Below are 25962 nucleotides of genomic sequence, written 5' to 3' on the forward strand. Positions count from 1 at the left end.
GAGACAAAGTGGAGTCGCAATTCTACGGCTCAGACACGAGACGTATGTGGCAGGGTCTACAGACAATCATGGACTACAAAAGGAAAACCAGCCACGTCGCCGACACCGACGTCTTGCTTCCGGACAAGCTAAACACCTTCTTTGACCGCTTTGAGGATAACACAGTGCCACCGACGCGGCCCACTACCAAGGACTGTGGGCTCTCCTCCGTGGCCGACATGAGTAAGACATTTAAGCATGTTAACCGCCGCAGGGCTGCTGGCCCAGACGGCATCCCTAGCCGCGTCCTCAGAGCATGCACAGACCAGCTGGCTGGTGTGTTTACGGACATATTCAATCTCTCCCTAGCCCAGTCTGCTGTCCCCACATGCCTCAAGATGGCCACCATTGTTCCTGTACCCAAGAAAGCAAAGGTAACTGAACTAAATGACTATCGCCCCGTAGAACTCACCACTGTCATCATGAAGTGCTTTGAGAGACTAGTCAAGGATCATATCACCTCTACCTTACCTGTCACCCTAGACCCACTTCAATTTGCTTAATGCCCCAATAGATCCACAGACGATGCAATCGCCATCACACTGCACACTGCCCTATCCCATCTGGACAAGACGAATACCTATGTAAGAATGTTTTTCATTGACTATAGCTCAGCATTCAACACCATAGTACCCTCCAAGCTCATCATTAAGCTCGAGGCCCTGGGTCTGAACCCCACCCTGTGCAACTGGGTCCTGGACTTCCTGACAGGCCGCCCCCAGGTGGTGAAGGTAGGAAACAACATCTCCACTTCGCTGATCCTCAACACTGGGGCCCCTCAAGAGTGCGTGCTCAGCCCCCTCCTGTACTCCCTGTTCACTCATGACTGTGGGGCCAAGCACGCCTCCAACTCAATCATCAATTTTGGAGACGACACAACAGTAGTAGGCTTGATTACCAACAATGACGAGCCTACAGGGAGGAGGTGAGGGCTCTGGGAGTATGGTGCCAGGAAAATAACCTCTCACTCAACGTCAACAAAACAAAGGAGATGATCGTGGACTTCAGGAAACAGCAGAGGGTGCACCCCCCTATCCACATCGACGGGACCGCAGTGGAGAAGGTTGAAAGCTTCAAGTCCCTTGGCGTACACAAAAACGGACAAACTGAAATTGTCCACCCACGCAGACAGTGTGGTGAAGAATGCGCAACAGAGCCTCTTCAACCTAAGGAGGCTGAAGAAATTTGGCTTGGAACCTAAAACCCTCACAAACTTTTACAGATGCACAATTGAGAGCATCCTGTCGGGCTGTATCACCGCCTGATACGGCAACTGCACCGCCCGCAACCGCAGGGCTCTCCAGAGGGTGGTGCGGTCTGCCGAACGCATTACCAGGGGCAAACTACCCGCCCTCCAAGACACCTACAGCACCCGATATCACAGGAAGGCCAAAAAGATAATCAAGGACATCAACCACCCAAGCCACTGCCTGTTCACCCCGCTATCATCCAGAAGGCGAGGTCAGTGCAGGTGCATCAAAGCTGGGAACGAGAAACTGAAAAACAGCTTCTATCTCAAGGCCATCAGATTGTTAAATAGCCATCACTAGCACATTAGAGGCTGCTGCTGCCTATTGAAGTCACTGGCCACTTTAAGAAATGGAACACTAGTCACTTTAATAATGTTTACATATCTTGCATTACTCATCTCATATGTATATACTGTGTTCTATATTATTGTACTATATCTTAGTCCATGCCGCTCTGTCATTGCTCGTCCATATACAGTGAGGGAAAAAAGTATTTGATCCCCTGCTGATTTTGTACGTTTGCCCACTGACAAAGAAATGATCAGTCTATAATTTTAATGGTAGGTTTATTTGAACAGTGAGAAACAGAATAACAACAAAAAAATCCAGAAAAACGCATGTCATAAATGTTATAAATTGATTTGCATTTTAATGAGGGAAATAAGTATTTGACCCCCTCTCAATCAGAAAGATTTCTGGCTCCCAGGTGCCTTTTATACAGGTAACGAGCTGAGATTAGGAGCACACTCTTAAAGGGAGTGCTCCTAATCTCAGCTTGTTACCTGTATAAAAGACACCTGTCCACAGAAGCAATCAATCAATCAGATTCCAAACTCTCCACCATGGCCAAGACCAAAGAGCTCTCCATGGATGTATACAAATGTGTCTTTGCCCTTGGTTTATGTTGTTGTTCTTGGCTTGTTGTTGTGGTTGGCTAAAGTTGGAAGTGTTTGCTGTGTGACCAGCTGGGGTGTAGGTTGGTCCAGTGTCTCTTAATGATGCTCTAATGCTGTCTGAGTGTGAAGATGAAAGCTGGACGGGCATGCTGTTGTGCTGCTACATTACTATTGCTTTACTATCAATATTGCGTTACCAGAAGGGTGACATCACATATAGACTTCCTGTGATTCATGTCTGAAGGAAGTGGAAGTGCACACTGAACACACAATGAGATGTATCACTATACACTGAGTGTACAAAACATTAGGAACACCTGCTCTTTCCTTTCACCATGTTAATCCAGGTGAAAGCTATGATCCCTTATTGATGTCACTTGTTAAATCCACTTAAATCAGTGTAGATGAAGGGGAGGAGATGGGTTAAAGAAGGATTTTTAAGCCTTGAGACAATTGAGACATGGATTGTGTATGTGTGCCATTCAGAGGGTGAATGGACAAGACAAAAGATTTAAGTGCCTTTGAACGGGGTATGGTGGTAGGTGCCAGGCGCACCGGTTTGAGTGTGTCAAGAACTGCAACGCTGCAGTTGTCAGTGGTCATGAATCATTAGCAGCCAAGCCAGAAGCATGGTTCTATGGGTGAATGGCTTCATTTCCCTTGAGTTTAACAGATCTCTCTAATGCCCCTCATCCTGCCTTTCCTCTTTACCTCCCATTCACCCCATCAATTCCCCCTCCTTTCCTCTCCCCATAATAGGACCTCTCCTCCCAGCAGTGTCTGCAGCCTTCTAAGATCCACATGCTGATCCTGGTGCTCCATGGAGGCAACATCCTGGACACGGGAGGAGGGGACCAGACCAGTAAGCAGGGTGACATCAACACCATCAGCACTACCTTTGACACAGTGATGCGCGTGCACTATCCCACCGCACTGGGACGAATCGCCATCCGCCTGGTGCCCTGCCCTGCCATCTGTGCTGAGGCCATCTCCCTGGTGTCCAAGTGAGGGACACACAGACACACACACACACACACACTACACAACCATAAATATTGTAATGTGTACATAACTACAGTACACACACTACCCAATACTACTACTATTACGAACCTTTACCCTGTGTGTGTCCGTCCCTGGCTTCAGTCTGAGCCCGTACAGCTATGATGAGAGCTGTCTGTCTAGCAGTCAGGACCACATCCCCCTGGCTGTCCTGCCTCTCCTGGCCACCTCCGCCCCCCAGTACCAGGAGGCTGTGGCCACCGTAATCATGAAAGCCAACCAGGTGTACAATGACTTCATCAGGTCCATTGATGGGACAACCTTCAAGGTGAGGTGCTGCCACTGGCCTGTCAGCCTCGCCATTGTTCCAGGTGTGGGCATGGGCTGCTCTTTATTTGGAGCTCTCAAATGGCCAAACATAATATCTTCAGTCCAAACACTAAGATTCAAGAGCATGTTCCCAAGTCAAGGAGGAGATACACTTGATTTATTGTGAAGAACATCAGTTTTGAAGCCTTTTAGTACCAATGAATTATGTGAGTGGTTTCTGTTTCTGAATTATGTGGGTGTTTTCTGTTCCTCAATGTTCCTTTAGATAACCAAAATGACGCTAGCATTCGATATATTTGACACAGGTTCAATTTAGTATAAATTCTATCCTTTTTATAACAAATTATCAGAAACTCACATAATTTAATAGATTGCTCATTCCATAAAGGGTGTATTTTCATCTAGCTTTTGGTTTGTGTGTAGGTGTATGTGTTTTCTTTTTTTTTGGGGGGGGGGGGGGGGTTTACTATCCTTGTGGGGACCAGAAGTCCACAAGGACAATTCGGACAATTATGACATTTCGTCGGTCCCCACAAGGAAAACGGCTATTTTAGGCATAGGGGTTAGGTTTAGGGTTACAATTGGGGTTAAGGGTTAGGTTTACGGTTAGGGAAAATATGACATTGAATGGGAATCCATTGTTTGGTCCCCACAAGGATAGTAAAACAAACGTGTGTGTTTGCGTGAGCGGGTTTGTTTGATTACATGGTTATGACATCTGATTAGTTTAAAAAGGGTTGGACCATCTTATCTGCATCCTGTTTGATAGATATCTAATGATCTGATCTGTTTTAGTAAATTGACCTGTGACCTCTTTGTAGGTGTGCCTGATTGGGGACTGCGTGGGAGGGATCCTGGGGTTTGACGCCTTGTGTAGCAGCAACCAGACTATTGGTGAGAGCCAGAACAGCAGCCGCAGGGGTAGTGTAATCAGCATACAGGTAAGACCCAAACCTTAAAGCTTAGCTACTCTCCCTGTTCCTAAGTTTTGCCCCTCCCCCAAATCCCAGACACTCACCCAGAAGCTCTTATTCACCCTAAATACAGCCCTCCACTATTTCACCACCACATTTCTCCTCTAAGAAAGGACACTTATCCAGCGCCCATCCTAGTTCTGGTGCCGTTTACTTATCGGTCATTTCACTATACATTCTGCAATCTCTGTCCTTCCTCCCATACCTCCCTGCAGGACCAGGACCTCCTCTCCCCAGGTATCATCATCAACAGTGGGCACGGCTCTGCCTCTCCCACCCTGGAGGGCAGCCGCCACCTGAGCCGCAGCAACATTGACATCCCCCGCTCAGGAGGACCAGACGACCCCAAGAGAGAGCTGCCCCGCAAGACGAGCGACTCCTCCACATATGAGTTGGACACCATCAAACACCATCAGGCCTTCCTGACCAGGTGTGACGGGGGGTTACATTACTACAGTTACATTACATCATTGATGTAGCTGATGGTTAATATTGTTACTTTCACTGTACTGAGAAGGGTATATGGCTATGCATGTGATATTGTAGAGTAATGGGTATGGCCGCCACACGGGCGGTCACAAGACATGAAGGCAGTCAAATTCCACATGACCGTTTAGTCACGGTAATTAGGCTTCTCCAAGCTCTGATGCAGCTGATGGTCATTAGTTGCCTACCAAACTTGCTAACTGCCTGGTACTCAGCACTCTATTGTCCCTCTAATCACTCTGACATTTTATTTATTTATTTCACCTTTATTTAACCAGGTAAGCCAGTTGAGAACAAGTTCTCATTTACAACTGCGACCTGGCCAAGATAAAGCAAAGCAGTGCGATAAAAACAACAACACAGAGTTACATATGGTGTAAACAAAACATAAAGTCAAAAATACAACAGAAAATATATATACAGTGTGTGCGAATGTAGTAAGTTATGGAGGTAAGGCAATAAATAGGCCATAGTGCAAAATAGTTAAAATTTTGTATTAACACTGGAATAATAGATGTGCAACAGATGATGTGCAAATAGAGATACTGGGGTGCAAATTAGCAAAAATAAATAACAATATGGGGATGAGGTAGTTGGGTGGGCTAATTTCAGAATGGCTGTGTACAGGTGCAGTGATCGGTAAGCTGCTCTGACAACTGACGCTTAAAGTTAGTGAGGGAGATAAGAGTCTCCAGCTTCAGAGATTTTTGCAGTTCGTTCCAGTCATTAGCAGCAGAGAACTGGAAGGAATGGCGGCCAAAGGAGGTGTTGGCTTTGGGGATGACCAGTGAGATATACCTGCTGGAGCGCAGACTACGGGTGGGTGTTGCTATGGTGACCAGTGAGCTAAGATAAGACGGGGATTTGCCTAGCAGTGATTTATAGATGACCTGGAGCCAGTGGGTTTGGCAAGGAATATGTAGTGAGGGCCAGCCAACAAGAGCGTACAGGTCACAATGGTGGGTAGTATATGGGGCTTTGGTGACAAAACAGATGGCACTGTGATAGACTACATCCAATTTGCTGAGTAGAGGGTTGGAGGCTATTTTGTAAATGACATCGCCGAAGTCAAGGATCGGTAGGATAGTCAGTTTTAAGAGGGCATGTTTGGCAGCATGAGTGAAGGAGGCTTTGTTGCGAAATAGGAAGCCGATTCAATGCAAATGTATTCGAAAATCGAATCAAACACTTCATGAGAGCCCATGTGCTCATGTTGCGCAACATTTCTATAGGCTATGCAATTGAGGGAGAAAACAGAGTGATGGCCGCAAATAATCAGCCATCACTCTGTTCGATCCCATCAGCTTTCTATAGGCTAGGCCTACTATATTTATTTCTCAATTTTTCTAATATTAAGCACATTGCTTATATTTACAGTGCCTTGCAAAAGTATTCATCCCCCTTGGCGTTTTTCCTATTTTGTTGCAATACAACCTGTAATTTAAATGGATTTTTATTTGGATTTCATGTAATGAACATACACAAAATAGTCCAAATTGGTGAAGTGAAATTTAAAAAATAACTTGTTTTAAGATCTGGTGCAACCAATTACCTTCAGAAGTCACATAATTAGTTAAATCAAGTCCACCTGTGTACAATCTAAGTGTCACATGATCTGTCACATGATCTCAGTATATATACACCTGTTCTGAAAAGCCCCAGAGTCTGCAACACCACTAAGCAAGGGGCACAACCAAGCAAGCGGCACCATGAAGACCAAGGAGCTCTCCAAACAGGTCAGGGACAAAGTTGTGGAGAAGTACAGATCAGGGTTGGGTTATAAAAAAATATCAGAAACTTTGAACTTCCCACGGAGCACCATTAAATCCATTATTAAAAAATTGAAAGAATATGGCACCACAACAAACCTGCCAAGAGAGGGCCGCCCACCAAAACTCACAAACCAGGCAAGGAGGGCATTAATCAGAGAGGCAACTAAGAGACCAAAGATATCTCTGAAGGAGCTGCAAAGCTCCACAGCGGAGATTGGAGTATCTGTCCATATGTCACGTTCGCTGAAGGACGGATCAGACCAAGGCGCAGCGTGATATGCATACATGTTTATTAAATGCTAAACACACAACAAAACAACAAACCAACGACACGTGAAGTCCAAAGGCTAACACAAAACAAGCCTAAACACGGAACAAGATCCCACAACTAAACAGTGCCAATAGGCTGCCTAAGTATGATCCCCAATCAGAGACAACGAGCGACAGTTGCCTCTGATTGGGAACCACACCGGCCAACATAGATCTATACATACTAGATCATACACATAGCTATACACAACATAGAAAATCCACACCCTGACTCAACATACAAGAGTCCCCTGAGTCAGGGTGTGACAGTACCCCCCCCCCCCCCCCCCCCAAAGGTGCGGACTCCGACCGCACAAACTTTACTTAACAGGGTAGGGGCCGGGTGGGCGGATCCAGCTGCAGGCGTGACGACCACATACTCTCCGCCTCCCTGTTGCGCCCCTGGTCTGGTCTGGACCTCGGCGCGCTGCTTCCCCTCTCCTTCCTCTCACGATACTCCAAGCCCTGTATGGACCCCGGTGTGGGAGACCCTGAACCTGGAGAGGGGCTGACGTCTGGGTCTGGACTGGAGCTGCTGACCGGAGCTGGACTAGGCACCGGTGGAACGGACTGCTCTGGCTCCGGAGTGGAGCAGCTGACCGGAGCTGGACTAGGCACCGGTGGAGCGGACTGCTCTGGCTCCGGAGTGGAGCAGCTGACAGGAGCTGGACTTGACCCCGGTGGAGCGGACTGCTCTGGCGGAATGGGCACGGGCCGGACTGGACACACGCACCACTGGCTTGGTGCGAGGAGCAGGAACATGCCGGGCCGGACTGGGAACATGCACCACTGGCTTGGTGCGAGGAGCAGGAACGGGCCGGGCCGGACTGGCGACACGCACCACTGGCTTGGTGCGAGGAGCGGGAACAGGCCGGGCCGGACTGGGAACACGCACCACTGGCTTGGTGCGAGGAGCAGGAACGGGCCGGACTGGCGACACGCACCACTGGCTTGGTGCGAGGAGCAGGAACGGGCCGGGCCGGACTGGGAACACGCACCACTGGCTTGGTGCGAGGAGCAGGAACGGGCCGTACCGGGCTGACGACACACACCACTGGCTTGGTGCAGGGAGCAAACACGGGCCGTACCGGACTGGCAACACGCACCACAGGTTTGGTGCGGGGAGCAGGCACGGGCCGTACCGGACTGTGGAGGCGGACTGGAGGTCTGGAGCGGAGAGCTGGCACAACCCATCCTGGCTGGATGCCTACTTCCGCACATTATGTGTGAGGCATTAGCACAGGACGCACTGGGCTGTGCACGCGCACTGGCGATACAGTGTGTAGAACCGGCGCAGGATATGCGGGACCGAGGAGGCGTACTGGAGACCAGAAGCGTTGAGCCGGCACACCCCGTCCTGGCTGGATGCCCATCTTCGCACGGCACGTGCGTGGTGCTAGCACAGGACGTACAGGACTGTGCCGGCGCACTGGCGACACAGTACGTAGCTCCGCATAACACGGAGCCTGCCCAGTCACACGCTTCCTGGCGTGAGTACAGGGAGTTGGCTCTGCTCTGAAACTAGGCTCCACCAACCACCCCGTGTGCCCCCCCAAACATTTTTCTTGGGGCTGCTTCTCGGGCTTCCTCCTCGACCGGCGTCCTCTGTGTTGACGTTGCTCCTCTCCTGCCTGGGCATCTACCTTCGCCCATGGTCCTTTCCCCGCAAATATCTCCTCCCATGACCAAATCTTCCCCACCTGTGTCCAGGGTGTTCGGTCCTCCTGGGCACGCTGCTTGGTCCGTGTTTGGTGGGATCTTCTGTCACGTTCGTTGAAGGACGAATCAGACCAAGGCGCAGCGTGATATGCATACATGTTTTTTAAATGCTAAACACACGACAAAACAACAAACCAACGACACGTGAAGTCCAAAGGCTAACACAAAACAAGCCTAAACACGGAACAAGATCCCACAACTAAACAGTGCCTATAGGCTGCCTAAGTATGATCCCCAATCAGAGACAACGAGCGACAGCTGCCTCTGATTGGGAACCACACCGGCCAACATAGATCTATACATACTAGATCATACACATAGCTATACACAACATAGAAAATCCACACCCTGACTCAACATACAAGAGTCCCCTGAGTCAGGGCGTGACACCATAGGACTACTTTAAGCCGTACACTCCACAGAGCTGTGGCCAGAAAAAAGCCATTGCTTAAAGAAAAAAATAAGCAAACACGTTTGGTGTTCGCCAAAAGGCATGTGGGAGACTCCCCAAACATATGGAAGAAAGTATGAGACTAAAATTGAGCTTTTTGGCCATCAAGGAAAACGCTATGTCTGGCGCAAACCCAACACCTCTCATCACTCCGAGAACACCATCCCCACAGTGAAGCATGGTGGTGGCAGCATCATGCTGTGGTGATGTTTTTTGTCAGCAGGGACTGGGAAACTGGTCAGAATTGAACAATGATGGATGGCGCTAAATACAGGGACGTTCTTGAGGGAAACCTGTTTAAATCTTCCAGAGAATTGAGACTGGGACAGAGGTTCACCTTCCAGCAGGACAATGACCCTAAGCATACTGCTAACACAACATTCGAGTGGTTTAAGGGGAAACATTTAAATGTCTTGGAATGGCCTAGTCAAAGCCCAGACCTCAATCCAATTGAGAATCTGTGGTATGACTTAAAGATTGCTGTACACCAGCAGAACCCATCCAACTTGAAGGAGCTGGAGCAGTTTTGCCTTGAAGAATGGGCAAAAATCCCAATGGCTAAATGTGCCAAGCTTATAGAGACATACCCCAAGAGACTTGCAGCTGTAATTGCTGCAAAAGGTGTCTCTACAAAGTATTGACTTTGGGGGGGTGAATAGTTATGCACGCTCAAGTTTTCAGTTTTTTTGTCTTATTTCTTGTTTGTTTCACCCAAAAAATTATTTTGCATCTTCAAAGTGGTAGGCATGTTGTGTAAATCAAATGATACAAACCCCCAAAAAATCCATTTTAATTCCAGGTTGTAAGGCAACTAAATGGGAAAATGCCAAGGGGGGTGAATACTTTCGCAAGCCACTGTACAACAGATGTATAGCCTACCTGGCTGGCATGAAAATAAACCACGGGGAAAAGCGTCCTCCATTCGCTATTTAAGTGCATAGATGACATGTATTTTTTCCCGCTGCCCCTGTTTCGATACAGGTGCATGATAATGGTCCATTCTAAATCAAAACAAATTTCACACATATACAGTGGGGGAAAAAAGTATTTAGTCAGCCACCAATTGTGCAAGTTCTCCCACTTAAAAAGATGAGAGTGGCCTGTAATTTTCATCATAGGTACACGTCAACTATGAGAGACAAAATGAGAAAAAAAAATCCAGAAAATCACATTGTAGGATTTTTAATGAATTTATTTGCAAATATGGTGGAAAATAAGTATTTGGTCAATAACAAAAGTTTCTCAATACTTTGTTATATACCCTTTGTTGGCAATGACACAGGTCAAACGTTTTCTGTAAGTCTTCACAAGGTTTTCACACACTGTTGCTGGTATTTTGGCCCATTCCTCCATGCATATCTCCTCTAGAGCAGTGATGTTTTGGGGCTTTCGCTGGGCAACACGGACTTTCAACTCCCTCCAAAGATTTTCTATGGGGTTGAGATCTAGAGACTGGCTAGGCCACTCCAGGACCTTGAAATGCTTCTTACGAAGCCACTCCTTCGTTGCCCGGGCGGTGTGTTTGGGATCATTGTCATGCTGAAAGACCCAGCCACGTTTCATCTTTAATGCCCTTGCTGATGGAAGGAGGTTTTCACTCAAAATCGCACGATACATGGCCCCATTCATTCTTTCCTTTACACGGATCAGTCGTCCTGGTCCCTTTGCAGAAAAACAGCCCCAAAGCAAGATGTTTCCACCCCCATGCTTCACAGTAGGTATGGTGTTCTTTGGATGCAACTCAGCATTCTTTGTCCTCCAAACACGACGAGTTGAGTTTTTACCAAAAAGTTCTATTTTGGTTTCATCTGACCATATGACATTCTCCCAATCCTCTTCTGGATCATCCAAATGCACTCTAGCAAACTTCAGACGGGCCTGGACATGTACTGGCTTAAGCAGGGGGACACGTCTGGCACTGCAGGATTTGAGTCCCTGGCGGCGTAGTGTGTTACTGATGGTAGGCTTTGTTACTTTGGTCCCAGCTCTCTGCAGGTCATTCACTAGGTCCCCCTGTGTGGTTCTGGGATTTTTGCTCACCGTTCTTGTGATCATTTTGACCCCACGGGGTGAGATCTTGCGTGGAGCCCCAGATCGAGGGAGATTATCAGTGGTCTTGTATGTCTTCCATTTCCTAATAATTGCTCCCACAGTTGATTTCTTCAAACCAAGCTGCTTACCTATTGCAGATTCAGTCTTCCCAGCCTGGTGCAGGTCTACAATTTTGTTTCTGGTGTCCTTTGACAGCTCTTTGGTCTTGGCCATAGTGGAGTTTGGAGTGTGACTGTTTGAGGTTGTGGACAGGTGTCTTTTATACTGATAACAAGTTCAAACAGGTGCCATTAATACAGGTAACGAGTGGAGGACAGAGGAGCCTCTTAAAGAAGAAGTTACAGGTCTGTGAGAGCCAGAAATCTTGCTTGTTTGTAGGTGACCAAATACTTATTTTCTACCATAATTTGCAAATAAATTCATAAAAAATCCTACAATGTGATTTTCTGGATGTTTTTCTTCTCAACCTATGATGAAAATTACAGGCCTCTCTCATCTTTTTAAGTGGGAGAACTTGCACAATTGGTGGCTGACTAAATACTTTTTTCCCCCACTGTATATTATTTAGTATATGTAAAGACAAGATTACATCAAGAATAGTTTGATGGGTGACAATATTAGCCTATCACTTGTGAATGATATATTATCACTTGTGAATGATGCACAGCATAAGAAACAATGCCTTTTCTGTGACTTTTTCGAATCATAGTCGCACACCTCATGTAGCCTAGCCCATAGGCCTATATGTTTTAATAAGGTTTGTATCACAACTAAAGTGGCCAAATAACTTCTTAAAATTAAGCACATTAATCCGCTTTACAAGGGGTGTAGAGCATTACTGGCATAAGCAGCGCGCGAGTTTCCATTTTGGGGAAGATAATTTGCACCATAAAAATGCACCTTTATAATAAAAGCATTACATGCAGAATTGCATTTGCGGTCACTTATAGCCTACTACCATGTGCGCATTGCTGTGCTTATAATGTGAAGAAAATAGCCCTATAATTTATCATTTTAAGCTAAACGTTCTGATCTGTTGCGTAAGCACATTGCATTAAAAAAAATGTGGATGCTAGTGGTTGTATTAATTTGGGATCTATCGCATCCCACAACTGTCCCAGACTATGTTTGGAATATTTATTTCTCGCACAGATTATAAGAGGTCGACTTTTGTACTATGGGGGATAGTAGATTGACATAGGCTAGTGCGTTTGCTGTTCGTTAGGCCTACTCATCTTGTTGGCTGACGAAAAGTAAATGTGGACAGTTCTTCCAATATCTTCAATATGCACCTCGGAATTGGATAAGGACGCGCGCAGTTGCGTCCCCGATGTGTCTGTCTTCACTTGTAGCCTGTGAGAAAGACCTGATCATGTGATGGAGCGCACAGCACTCAGGGAGAAGGGCACAACGGCCAATGGCTGCAAAAGGCATGGATTTTTTTAGGGTGCATTACAGCCACATAAAGGGGATGCCGCCGTGAAATTCAAGGCATTATCAAGTGCTTGTCAAATTGTGAATGAGTGACTGGTGTAGTGTGTACAGCCTGTACAAAAAACAAAGCAGAGCTCATGCCTTTCAAGCAACTTTTTTCAAATCATCATTAGAGTCGCATCATGCAGCCTGAGAATGTATTAAAAATCAAAACATATAGCCCAACGTTTGTAGAACAACTAAAGTTACATTAATAACTCTAAATTAAGCATATAGGAATACCTATTTCTTTGTTGACCGCTCAACACAGAATAGCTGCATGTGCGGCACTCCCTCAAATTGTTTGGAGAAAATATTCAGCTTTGTTCAATTGTATTCTTCATGCTATAAAATAATGCCATGGAATTCTAAGAAAATATTTTTTGCTAAATGAACTAGTGTAGCCCACAGCCATTTGGCATAGCCAGATCAGGACCTAAAATAAGGACAACTCAAGAGTATGCTATTCTGTTCTTCTGAAATAGACTACATTTTCTTCATATCATGCTTCTTTAGACCTGTCTAAAATAAATAATGCATTTATTGTAGGCTATATTACATGAATGTATTACTTTTTTTAAATGTAGATGTTCCAAAGGTCTGCGTCAGTGGCTTGTAGGTTATGTGTGGAAGCCAGGAGATGCTAAATGTGAGACCGACAGTTATTTGCTTGACAATCACCGGCTGATGAAATTTTGTGACCTCCACAGCCCTAGTCATGGGTTGCTATAATCGTTTACCTACATGGGTCTCGGTTTCTCTTACTGTGTGCTGTGTTTGTGTGTATACAGTACATGTGGATGTGGGTGTGCTTCCCTCCTTGTGACTCTGACTGTTTGTTGTCCACTCAGCCTTCACTCCAGTGTTCTGCGGACCGACCCATACTCACGCAGGTCCAGCAGCAGCACCTTCCAGGATGCAGGCTCTCTGGGGAAGTTTGACTTTGAGGTGGCAGACTTCTTCCTCTTCGGCTCTCCTCTGGGCCTTGTCCTCGCCCTGAGGAAGACTGTCATTCCTGTGCTGGATGGTAAGCCCACCTAAACAGAGGTAAAATGAATAAAGCACCTTAAAAATGTGTTATTTAACATTTAAAAGTGTTGTGCTATGAATTGGGTGGTGAAAACGTAGGAGGTACTGTGGGGTCTTATCTCCTTGAAACCCCCTTCTTCTCCTTTATACGGTCGTCACTAGTTACCACAGCCACAAAGTCAGAAGGCCCGCCTACTCTACCAATCAGATGAGGGAATGTGATGACGCGTATGCCGGTTTAAAAGGCCCGTCTACCCGACCAATCAGATGAGAGAGTGTGATGACACGTTTCCGGTTCGTGGGAAACGCCTAATTTCCGAAATGGCATATCTCGAGTTCAAGTTTGCGGACTAAATACATTTGGGAACAAGAATTGGCAACGTCATTAAAATTCATAACATTGAAAAAGGACAAACTTTTTTGGCAAAAGTGTAAGTTGTCTTTTCTTTTTTAGATAACTAGTAACAAACTTTGGCTACTCTAGTCTAAAATGAGCTAGCTAGCTAGCATAAAGGATTCCATTCCAAGCACAGTTATTCTGAGTGGCGCAGGGGTCTAAGGCACTGCATCGCAGTGCTAACTGTGCCACTAGAGATCCTGGTTCGAATCCAGGCTCTGTCGCAGCCGGCCGCGACCGGGAGACTCATGGGCGGCGCACAATTGGCCCAGCGTCGTCCAGGGTAGGGGAGGGAATGGCCGGCAGGGATGTAGCTCAGTTGATAGAGCATGGCGTTTGCAACGCCAGGGTTGTGGGTTCGTTTCCCACGGGGGACCAGTATAAAAAAATAAAATAAAATAAAAATATGTATTCACTAACTGTAAGTCGCTCTGGATAAGAGCGTCTGCTAAATGACTAAAATGTAAAATGTAAATGTTATTCTATTTGATAGAGCAACGTTGTTAGTTTCCCTACAAGCCTTTCAATCTAATAGTAATATAACATATTTTTGACCTTCAACAGATGCACAGCCTTTGGCAGGGAAAAAATATACTGTAAAGAGCTTTGGGTGTCTAGAAAAGTGCCATGTAAGTTCAATCAATTGCTATTATTAAATGTTTTGTCACCTTCCATAGCTTGAAGACCATGCCTTTGTACAGAGATGGAAACTGGACTGCAAGGCTATGTTAAGTTAAATAAATAAATTACTATAGTAAGTGCCTAGGTGTCAAATAAAGTAACAGGGTTGAAGTTTTCATCTTAAATCAGCCAAAAGAATGGCCAATTTCAAACATGTTTTACTTGTGGATTTTGAAAATAAAAATCTAAAATCAAGATGTACATTTCTTTGTTTACATGCCATTTAAAAAACGATGCAGATATTTGAGTAAACCTACACTGAACAAAAATATAATATATTTTGAAGATTTTACTGCGTTATATTTCATATAAGGAAATCAGTCAATTGAAATAAATGAATTAGGCCCTAATCTATGGATTTCACATGACTGGGAATACAGATAGGCATCTGTTGGTCACAGATACCTTAAAAAAGAAGTAGGGGGTGGATTAGAAAACCAGTCAGTATCTGGTGTGACCACCATTTGCCTCATGCAGCATGACACATCGCCTTCGCATAGAGTTGATTAGTCTGTTGATTGTGGCCTGTGGAATGTTGTCCCACTCTTCAATGGCTGTGCGAAGTTGCTGGATATTGGCGGGAACTGGAACATGCTGCCGTACACTTCGATCCAGAGCATCCCAAAATTGCTCAATGGGTGACATATCTGGTGAGTATGCAGGCCATGGAAGAACTGGGACATTTCCAGCTCCCAGGAATTGTGTACAGATCCTTGCGACATGGGGCTGTGCATTATCATTTTACATTTTACATTTTAGTTATTTAGCAGACGCTCTTATCCAGAGCGACTTACAGGAGCAATTAGGGTTAAGTGCCTTGCTCAAGGGCACATCGACAGATTTTTCACCTAGTTGGCTCGGGGATTAGAACCAGCGACCTTTCGGTTACTGGCACAACGCTCTTAACCACTAAGCTACCTGCCGCCTCATGTTGAAACATGAGGTGATGGCGCCGGATGAATGGCACGACAATGGGCCTCAGGATCTTGTCACGGTATCTCTGTGCATTCAAATTGCCATCGATAAAATGCAATTGTGTTCGTAGCTTATGCCTGCCCATACCATAACCCCACCACCACCATGGGGCACTCTGCTCACAACGTTGACATCAGCAAACCGCTCGCCCACACAACGCCTTCTGCCCGGTACAGTTGAAACCGGGATTCATCCCTGAAGAGGACACTTCTCCAGCGTGCCAGTGGCCATCGAAGGTGAATATTTGCCCACTGAAGTCGGTTACGACGCCGAGCTGCAGTCAGGTCAAGACCCTGGTGAGGGCATTGAGCACACAGATGAGTTCCCTGAGACGGTTGCTGACAGTTTGTGCAGAAATTATTGGGTTGTGCAAACCCACAGTTTCATCAGCTGTCCGGGTGGCTGGTCTCCGATGATCCCACAGGTGAAGAAGCCAGATGTGGAGGTCCTGGGCTGGCATGGTTACAAGTGGTCTGTGGTTGTGAGGCCGGTTGGACGTACTACCAAATTCTCTAACACGACGTTGGAGGTGGCTTATGGTAGAGAAATGAACATTACATTCTCTAGCAGCAGCTCTTGTGGACATTCCTTTAATCAGCATGCCAATTGCACGCTCCCTCAAAACTTGAGACATCTGTGGCATTGTGTTGTGTGACAAAACTGCCCTTTATTGTCCCCAGCAATAACCTGTGAAATGATCATGCTGTTTAATCAGCTTCATGATATGCCACACCTGTCAGGTGGATGGATTATCTTGGCAAAGGAGAAATGCTCACTAACAGGGATGTACAAAAATGTGTACACAAAAGTAGCGAGAAATAAGCTTTTTGTGCATATGGAACATTTCTGGGATCTTTTATTTCATCTCATGAAACATGGGACCAACACGTTTATATTTGGGTTCAGTATATTTGGGTTTAAGACAAAGTAACTATGAGTAAGGGCAAACATCAAGATAAGCTTGCAAGCTGAGTTTGAATAAGACATCCGATTACCACTTTGCATTTAGAACGGTTGGTTTTATTATAGCTAATCAATTACCAAATCATTGATGGATCACTAGATAAAACAAATGCATGTCTCTTGTCTGTCCCTGCAAGCCGGTCGGCATATGTGTCATCACACTTCCTCATCTGATTGGTTGAGTAAGCAGGCCTTCTGACTTTGTGGCTGTGGTAACTAATGACAACCCCTTTACGCCTGTTAACTCAATTCAATTTAAGGGCTTTATTGGCATGGGAAAAGTACATTAACATTGCCAAAGCAAGTGAAGTAGTTAACTCTCTGTCTCCCCCTAGTGGCCCAGCTGCACCCTACCTGCCAGCAGGTCTACAACCTGTTCCACCCAGCTGACCCCTCGGCCTCGCGCCTGGAGCCCCTCCTGGAGAAGAAGTTCCACCTCCTGCCCCCTTTCAATGTTCCCCGCTACACACGCTTCCCCCTGGGGGACGGCAACTCAGCTCTACTGGGTGAGCACACTGGATTGAGTGCTGGAAACTTGTACATACACACACACACTCTTGTACCTGTATGAGCATATAACTGTTGTGCATTCATATGCAAAGAAAAATTTACATATTTTGTTACATTCATAGGTTATATAACCCGTGTTTTGATTAACCATTGGGGACTCTGTGTGATGTAACAGGGTGTGTAGAAACTGACAAGTGATGGATTATGTAGTTCGTTTTCTTTCCCACAAGGAATGTCTCAGACCTTTTGCCAGTGGTCTGTGGATTGCTGTTAGAGGCCGAAAAGGCCTTCAAGTTGAGAAAAATGTTCTATTGTTTGTTCTTCAAGTCTTTGTGAAGCAATGTTCTCATCTATATGTTTTCATGGTGCTGCTAGTTTCTGTTATGGCTGGCTAGCCCTTACAGTAGAGGAACCTTACAGGCTACACTGCATCCTTTCTGTTTAAGTAGGGCTCAATGATACACTATTATTCTGGATATCTAAGTTGCTATTCAAGAAGTAATGCTAGAGACTCAATCAGTCCTTTGCTGATACTCTTTTCCATTCATGGATATCCTTTAATCAGCAAGAGCAACAAGGGAAGTGCTAGTTGTGAATGGCTACTAGCTGTGAATCTTTTTATCTTAGATATGATATAATAGATTGTTAAGTAATATGATGATAGTTTTGATCTAATGAGCTGTCAGCCCATATCCTCAGGTTTACTGTGCAGCATTGAGAAAGTTTAAAAGATACATTTTGGTTCGTTAATCAGTATGTGCCGAGGTACATTTAAATGTGAGTTAGAGCCAGCCGAGTCTGAATTAGAATCTAGTACCAGCATTACCCTTCTACTGCTCACTTTAGCTCAACTCTAGAACTTGTTGTTGCCTTAGTTACAGCTACTGCAGTATTTCCTGGGCTTGACTCGCCTTTGCTGTCTTTTCTGTGTCTTCATTGTCTCCTTTTCCCCCTCCTCTCTCGGCCTCCTTCCCCTGCCCCCCTGCCCCCTCTCCTCTGACCCCCCCACCTCCCCCTCTAGTGGAGACAGTCCAGAGCAACCCTCAGCTCCTGCTCGATAGTGGGCCCCCCCTCTCTTTCCGCTGTCAGGAGCCCATCAGCGAGACCTGCATCCCTGTGCCCGTGCTAAACTGGCAGGAGGGCTCCCTCAAGGCCACACCTGCTGTTCTGGAGTGTGTGTAGCGTCTCCTCTTCACCTCTCGGGGGGGAAGTCTCTCACTCTGTGTCATACACGTGTATTTTTGTGTTAGTTGCAGTTGCACCCTCCCTTTCCACACTGACTGTGTCTGTGTGTGTATGTTTTCACACCCTTACCAATACTGGTGCATGAAAATGCTGTGAGAATGTTACCCCAGTCATGAGTTGGGGTCACATTACTGGCTGTTCCAGGTCAAACATGTCCTGCATGAGCCCTGTTTCTGCAGTATTCAGTCCATTACCTTTATTATAGCTCATTAGCATGGCTCTCAGAGCCTGTCTGTTTACACTATCTCTACGAAAATGAGGTCATTTTGCTAATCAAAATGTAATAGTCATTGTTGTTGGCATTTTAGTGATTTAGAGAGACAGCAATGGCTTTCACAGTGAATTATTCAGATAGGTACTTGGAGGAAACCTTGACCTGGAAGAGTCTGTCCTTGTTCTGCTGTGTTGTGCTTGCTGTTACCATCAATTATGAATGTCCTTTGTAATGGTATGAAAATACAGTACCACTACCTGCATTCATTGTTGTGATGTGGTTTCTTTGCTGCTGCAGCATCTCCTTAACGACAAATACAAGAGTTGGGGAGTGTGTAAAGGTGATAGGAAAATGTCTCCTTATAAACCATAACACTGTGACTAGAGAACTATCTTCTCCTAGTGGGGGATTTTGCCAAATTGGAGGCTTGGAAGCTATACGGATTGTGTTGCTCAGATGTCTGCTTGAACCATGGAACCCTGCCGCTTGCATTGTAATTGTGTATCCTTGTGTATCCTTGTGGTCAATATAGTTTCTCCTGACCTTTCTGTTACAACAACATGTTGATTACACATACTAAATGGACTGTTATCACCTTAGTGATACATGCTAATAATAATCCAGCTAATCCTTTGACAGACATTAAACATTTTGAGACATAGTAATGTGACAGCCAATAGAGTAAAAGTTGCCACACATGTCACTTTTCACATGCTGTTTTATTAATCAGACTACTATTTGACCACTCACTGATTGCCCCAGAAATCTGATGTTGGCTCCTGCTGGTTTCACACCCACTGAAACCATGGCCCATCACATATCTTGGTTGCAAACCCCCTCCTTCTCATCCTGTTTCCTCCCTGTTCATCCACCTCTCCTCTCCTCTTGTCTATGTCTAATGGGATATCCTTGTTTCGGCTCAATAGCGGATGTTGTTCAGTCTCATGGTGGTGTCTTCATGGACAGTTCGTACCCCTCCTCCCCTGTTACGGGCCCCCACTGCCGGGGCCTGCGGAGGGGCAGTGAGGGCAGCATTGCCAGCCAGGTCTCAGGAATGGCAGACAGTTACACTGCCACCAACATAGCCAACAGTAAGTGTTCTCGTTACCACAAGTATCTCTCTCTCTCTCACTCACACTGCTCCATCTCAACTCCTCTTTAAGTCAATCTCTTCTCGTTTCTCTCTCACACACACACACACAGACACACTGCTCCATCTCAACTCCTCTTTCAGTCAATCTCTTCTCTAGTCTTTCTCTCTATTTCTCTCTCTCTTTCTCTCTCTCTATTTCTCTCTCGTTCCTCTTTCTCTTTTCTTTCACCCCCTCTCTCCTTTCTCTCTTGCTCTCTCTTCCTCGTCCTACTCCACTTCATTCTCATCCCAATCCTTTCTCTCTCTGATTCTCACCCTCCTTACTCACACTCTGCACACATCACTCAGTGCGCCGGATCCCGAGCGGCTCTGTAGTGACCCAGTTGTGCCTGCATTCACAGAATAACTACTTAGTTACCTGCTAACTCAGCTCCAACACATTACGACACCTGTGATGGATTACACTGCTCTAAGCCCCTTCATCATAGAGGGAGCGTAACATCACCACAGACATACAGTGGACCTTATCCATTGTTCAAATACAATGTGCCAGAAGATTAATACACTTCTACTGAAGAATCAAAAGCTCACGTCCTGCCACTGCGTGTTTGTCCTACTCTGAGCCATTGTTTGAATGTAAATGCAAAGGAGGAGTTCTGCATTTGTTTAATGTGTTTGCAATGCATGTAAAGAGACCCCGTTTCGCTGAGTCATTCCTGCATCGTTCGCTCCCTGTCGCACTGTCTACCCAGATGCCCAAGCTTCTGTTGTGTTTGATGTAAAGAAGAATGTCTCCCAAAGTCTTGCTTTCCCTTGTAATCTCTATCTGAAGTGGATATGTCCTATATAAGGACCAATAACACATACATACGCATCACATGGCTTTCAAAACATTTACTAACGTTCTACTCAGTTGGGAAGTTGTAATAGTGCATTGATGAGGTCATTTCCAGTTCATGGTTGTTGGAAGAATTGCTTGTTGCTTGTCAAAAGCAAGTGCCATGGAATGCTTTTGTCGCTGTTCAGAAATGCAACAAAATGGAAAGTTTTGTCGTGAAAAAAAGAGTACGAAAATGGGTTTTGTCAAAGATAATTCTAATCTTCCTTTTTCAGTTCATCTGAGGACCAGTCGGACACTTAATTGATTACTTTGTTTTGTAGCCAGTTTCAGGTTGTGAATGCAGCTTGTAGCAGAAGTACTTCACACGTGTTTGCTAACTGGAATTAACTGCACTATAAGATATTGTACTCGACTGTATGAAAACGATTCCCTTTGTCATTATCCATCATTCATTTTCACGTGGTTGATTTATTTTTGTTTTGTTTCCCATAACACAAGCATGCCAAATTAACCAAACCAAAAAACTCAGCCTTTTGTCCCAAATTGCCTTGACATCACAAACCAAATTCTCCCTGAGAAGCCCCCTCAAGTCCCCTAGAAAACAAAGGAGTGACCCAGTCCCAGGAACTACTGATACAGATCCAGGAAACGGGCCACAACCAGACCTAGAGGCAGACCCAGACGCAGACGCCAACAGAGGTGTGAGCCCCTGTGGCTCTGGTCAGTTAGAGACACTTGTCAGCTGGCCTGGATTATGCCATATATGACCTGGTCTCACTGGACTCCAAGGCAGAAATGGATCAGGGTATTCTTATAAAACACTGGACCCTATCAACTATGTACCAAATCCAGGCTCAGCCTACTACTGACTTTATTCTGTGAAATCCTAATATATTGCACAATCAATCTCTTTTTAACATTGTTCTTGTCTACCAGAGATTTCTCTCAGCTTGTCTCGGTTTCTCCCTTTCTGTTTCTATGATGACCATGTTCCCTGGTGGACTATGTTTTTCGAATACAGCACAGTCCCATTAACTTCACAAACCAGACCAGTAAGAGAGACCCTCTACATACTGAGATGATATTGTGACTTTAAAAGTGTAACATACCCATCATCCAAGAATGCTACTTGCCCAACTTCCCAGTCTCTGCCTCACAGTTGACACCATTCAACAAAGGCAAGTTTGTGAGCAGTCCACCACCAACTAAATGTATTAATACTGAAGATTCTTTACAAAACCATCACACAATTTTACCACTGCCACGTGGTGGAGCCCTATGGACATTGTAACAGATTCAATAGAGTGAAACAATAACAAAACGGTTATTCAGAAATTTGTGCCCTAGCCTGTTCTGGAGGCAAACATTACTTCATCAGTGACAGTCCCAGTGTGAATCCACTTAGTGAAGTTTTATTTGGCAAAATCATTGACTTTATAATCCCATCGTCCCTTTTCTTCATAGTTCATATACTAATACAAATAACTGCTGGTTTGTTGCTATTTACGTTGACTCGTGTCTTGAACCAACTTTAACAATGTAATTATTGCATAATAATGATTATCTTCCTTATCTATATTTATTTCAAGAGTAACAATCTTCAACTCCTGCCTTACTTCCCCTATAGCTGAGGAACTGCTGTGGACTATCTGGGCTTTGATAGTGGTTTATGATTGAGTACAGCCTTCAATACAGCCAAACGGTTTATGGTTGAACTTTTCCAGTGGTGTGTATTGGGATGTTTTGCCCCTCTGCCTTACTCACATTGCAACTATGCCACCCCACCCCTACCCATGTACCCCCTCTCACCATGCAGTCGCAGCCCGTTGGTGGGGCACCAAGCGGGTGGACTTTGCCTTGTACTGCCCTGATGCCCTGACAGCCTTCCCCACAGTGGCACTACCGCACCTCTTTCATGCATCCTACTGGGAGTCCACTGATGTAGTGTCCTTCCTGCTGCGACAGGTGAGCTCACCCCACAAACTTCCATGGCCTGTGCTTCTGGCCCACTTTAAAATGTACACTAATGTAGCTATGGTGAGTATGTGTGTTGTCATCTATATGTTTATTTTAGATTATGCGGCATGACAACTCCAGCATACTGGAGCTGGATGGTAAGGAGGTGTCAGAGTTCACTCCATCTAAACCCCGGGAGAAGTGGCTCAGGAAGAGAACCCACGTCAAGATCAGGGTACAGTCTGCTGCAGCTACAACAGTGTTGACCACTTGAAGAGATTCACTCTAGCTAACACTGTAATTGTGTCTCAATCTATTCATGTGTGTGTATTTCTTTGACAGAATGTGACAGCCAATCATCGTGTAAATGATGCAGTGTTCACAGAAGGTGGGCTGCAGATCGTGACTGGCCGCTTCATGTACGGACCTCTGGACATGGTCACACTGACGGGGGAGAAGGTGGGCTCTCTCTCTCTTTTTCTCTCTCTCTTCTCTCTCTCTCTCTCTCAGCAATCAGTATGATCATTTCCCATTAGAACAATGCAAACAGTGGGTCTGTAACACACAAAGGCCTACATACAAATATAGTTATCCCTCCATCCATCCACCTTATCCCTATGTACTTATCCCTATGTACTTATACCTCCATCCACCTTATCCTTATGTAGATATCCCTCCATCCACCTTATCCCTATGTACTTATACCTCCATCCACCTTATCCTTATGTAGATATCCCTCCATCCACCTTATCCCTATGTACTTATCCCTCCATCCACCTTATCCCTATGTACTTATCCCTATGTACTTATCCCTCCATCCACCTTATCCCTATGTACTTATCCCTCCATCCATGAGTCTTATCTGTATTTGTTTTCAGTTCAACATACTTTACGTGTATGTGTGCATATCCAATGTGTTTGTGTTCAAAGTGGTCGTATATCTATCTCTATGCTGGTCCTTTGTAGCTCAGTTGGTAGAGCATGGCGCTTGTAACGCCAGGGTAATGGGTTTGATTCCCAGGACCACCCATACGTAAAACGCTTGACTGTAAGTCGCTTTGGATAAAAGCGTCTACTAAATGGTATATATAGTATATATTATGTTTACAGGTGGACATCCACATCATGACCCAGCCCCCGTCTGGAGACTGGGTGTACTTTGACACGGAGCTGACCAACAGCAGTGGCCGCGTGTCCTTCATCATCCCAGAGAGCAAACGGCTGGGGGTTGGCATCTATCCGGTCAAACTGGTGGTCAGGTGAGACTGGCATCTATGGCACACTCTTCTATGGCCTCTTTCAGCCAATCCGGTCCTGAGGCTTCAGAAATGCTGACCTTTGTTTTTGGAGGGTTTTAGGTGACTCTGTCAAAAAACACTTACATCTCTTTTGTCTTCTTTTTTTATTCTGTTCCTCTGCCTCTTTTTCTTTCCATATGTCTCTGTCTCTTCTCCTCCATCTTCCAATTTTTTTGTGTCCTTCTATCACTGCCAGGGGGGACCACACGTTTGCAGACAGCTACCTGACAGTGCTTCCCCATGGGACAGAGTTTGTTGTGTTCAGTATAGATGGCTCATTCGCTGCCAGCGTGTCCATCATGGGGAGCGATCCCAAAGTGCGAGCCGGAGCAGTCGATGTGGTCAGGTAACATGCACCTGGCATCACTTGGGATTGAACAGTCATAAGCATCTGCCAAAATGATTTATGTCTGTTTCTGTCTCTATAACCCATTGTGTTGCACTCTCTCCACTCTTTCTTATACTGTTTGATTTCTTTCCAGGCACTGGCAGGACCTGGGCTATCTGATCGTCTATGTGACGGGGCGTCCAGACATGCAGAAGCAGAGAGTGGTGGCCTGGCTGTCTCAGCATAACTTCCCCCATGGCATTGTCTCCTTCTGTGATGGCCTGGTCCACGACCCACTCAGACACAAGGCCAACTTCCTCAAGTCACTCATGGAGGTCAGGATGGGAGTGGGAGTGGGGGTTGGGTGGTGGGTTTGTTGAGGGTACTGGGGTGGGTAACAGGGGCTGGGGGTAGGTTCAGAAGTAGGTGAGGGCTGAGGGGAATGGTGCAAAATACATGATAGGTGGACAATGAAGGGATGAAGGAAGAGATGGGGCAGACAAAAAGATTGAGAGATTTTCAAGTAAATACGTTTTCTTGGTCAGAATTTGTAGATGACACTTTCATTGCTGGTTCCACAGGCTCACATGAAGATCTTTGCTTGTTACGGTTCTACCAAAGACATCGCGGTCTACACCTCCATCGGCCTCTCTCCCTCCCAGATCTACATCATTGGCCGACCCTCCAAGAAGATGCAAGCTCAGTGCCAGGTACGATACACAAGCACTGACTTTTTAGTTTAGTCCTGGTTTACCATATTCAGCACTTCATTACATTATATGACTGTCTCTTTCCCCTGCCTGTCCCAACAGTTCATTACAGAGGGCTATGCGACCCACCTCTCTCAGCTGGAGTACAACCAGCGCTCCCGGCCAGCAAAGACCAGCAGTGCCCGCATGGTCCTACGGAAAGGCAGCTTTGGTGTGGGTGCAAACAGCGACTTCCTGCGGAAGCGGAACCACCTGCTGCGCACCATCTCCGCCCAGCCGGCCTCCAGCTTGCCCACTGGCAGCGGCCACAGTAGACCAGAGCGCACAAAGAGCCAGTCAGACAGCCACAGCCAGCACGGCCCGGGACCAGCCCAGCGCAGCATGAGCATTGCAGCAGGCTGCTGGGGCCGCAGTGGCAGCACCAAGCTGGAGCCTGGGGTTTTCAACCCAAAGTAGGAGGATGAAATTGAGAAAGGACAAAGGTGATGAGGAAAGGGAAAAACTGCAGAAAGAGAAATTCAAGAAATGAAGATTGAGATGACAAGAGAATAATTTAAAGATGTGAGAGTGAGATGCTGATCGTAGGCTTTCAAAGCTCTAAATAGAGACAGGAAGAAGAATGAGAGAATACATGCAGTAAAGAGGTCAATGTAACGTGGGGGAAAGCGCAAGGACGCTGTCATTGGCGCCTATTCAAAAAAGCTGATCTAACAAATTGGATATTCGTCAAATCCATCAGGATTTATGTGTTCTAACAGGCCCACAATGTGGTTACTAAAATCAGATTTGGATATATTTGGCAGTTTTCGCTTCATAATATATAAATGTCTGCTAAATGCTAACTTCTGTTCGTATAAGCTGGTAGTAAAGCAAGTCATAGAAATCGTTGGCGGTAATTGAAGCCGTTTTTAAGTGTAATGCTTGGTGACAATAACATAAACATGACATCCATAAAAGCATTATACTCCG

At 45.7% G+C, this 25962-nt stretch overlaps 1 protein-coding gene across 1 annotated transcript in view; it reads left to right on the forward strand.

The window, feature by feature from the left end:
• LOC311144520 (membrane-associated phosphatidylinositol transfer protein 2-like) overlaps positions 1-25962 on the forward strand; it is a 98194-nt gene extending 72232 nt beyond the window's left edge. Inside the window, exons 10-25 of the mRNA XM_084180546.1 lie at positions 2945-3189; positions 3332-3515; positions 4339-4458; positions 4707-4921; positions 13605-13780; positions 17134-17304; positions 18330-18482; positions 19694-19858; positions 22518-22666; positions 22776-22892; positions 23000-23116; positions 23768-23916; positions 24152-24301; positions 24438-24618; positions 24865-24993; positions 25096-25962. Of these exons, the coding sequence (XP_084036672.1) occupies positions 2945-3189; positions 3332-3515; positions 4339-4458; positions 4707-4921; positions 13605-13780; positions 17134-17304; positions 18330-18482; positions 19694-19858; positions 22518-22666; positions 22776-22892; positions 23000-23116; positions 23768-23916; positions 24152-24301; positions 24438-24618; positions 24865-24993; positions 25096-25449 (2775 nt within the window). The 3' untranslated portion in view covers positions 25450-25962. The remainder of the gene's footprint in view (positions 1-2944; positions 3190-3331; positions 3516-4338; positions 4459-4706; positions 4922-13604; positions 13781-17133; positions 17305-18329; positions 18483-19693; positions 19859-22517; positions 22667-22775; positions 22893-22999; positions 23117-23767; positions 23917-24151; positions 24302-24437; positions 24619-24864; positions 24994-25095) is intronic.

This window comes from Coregonus lavaretus (genome assembly GCF_964263955.1).
Source record: "Coregonus lavaretus genome assembly, chromosome: 17".
Lineage (NCBI taxonomy): Eukaryota > Metazoa > Chordata > Actinopteri > Salmoniformes > Salmonidae > Coregonus > Coregonus lavaretus.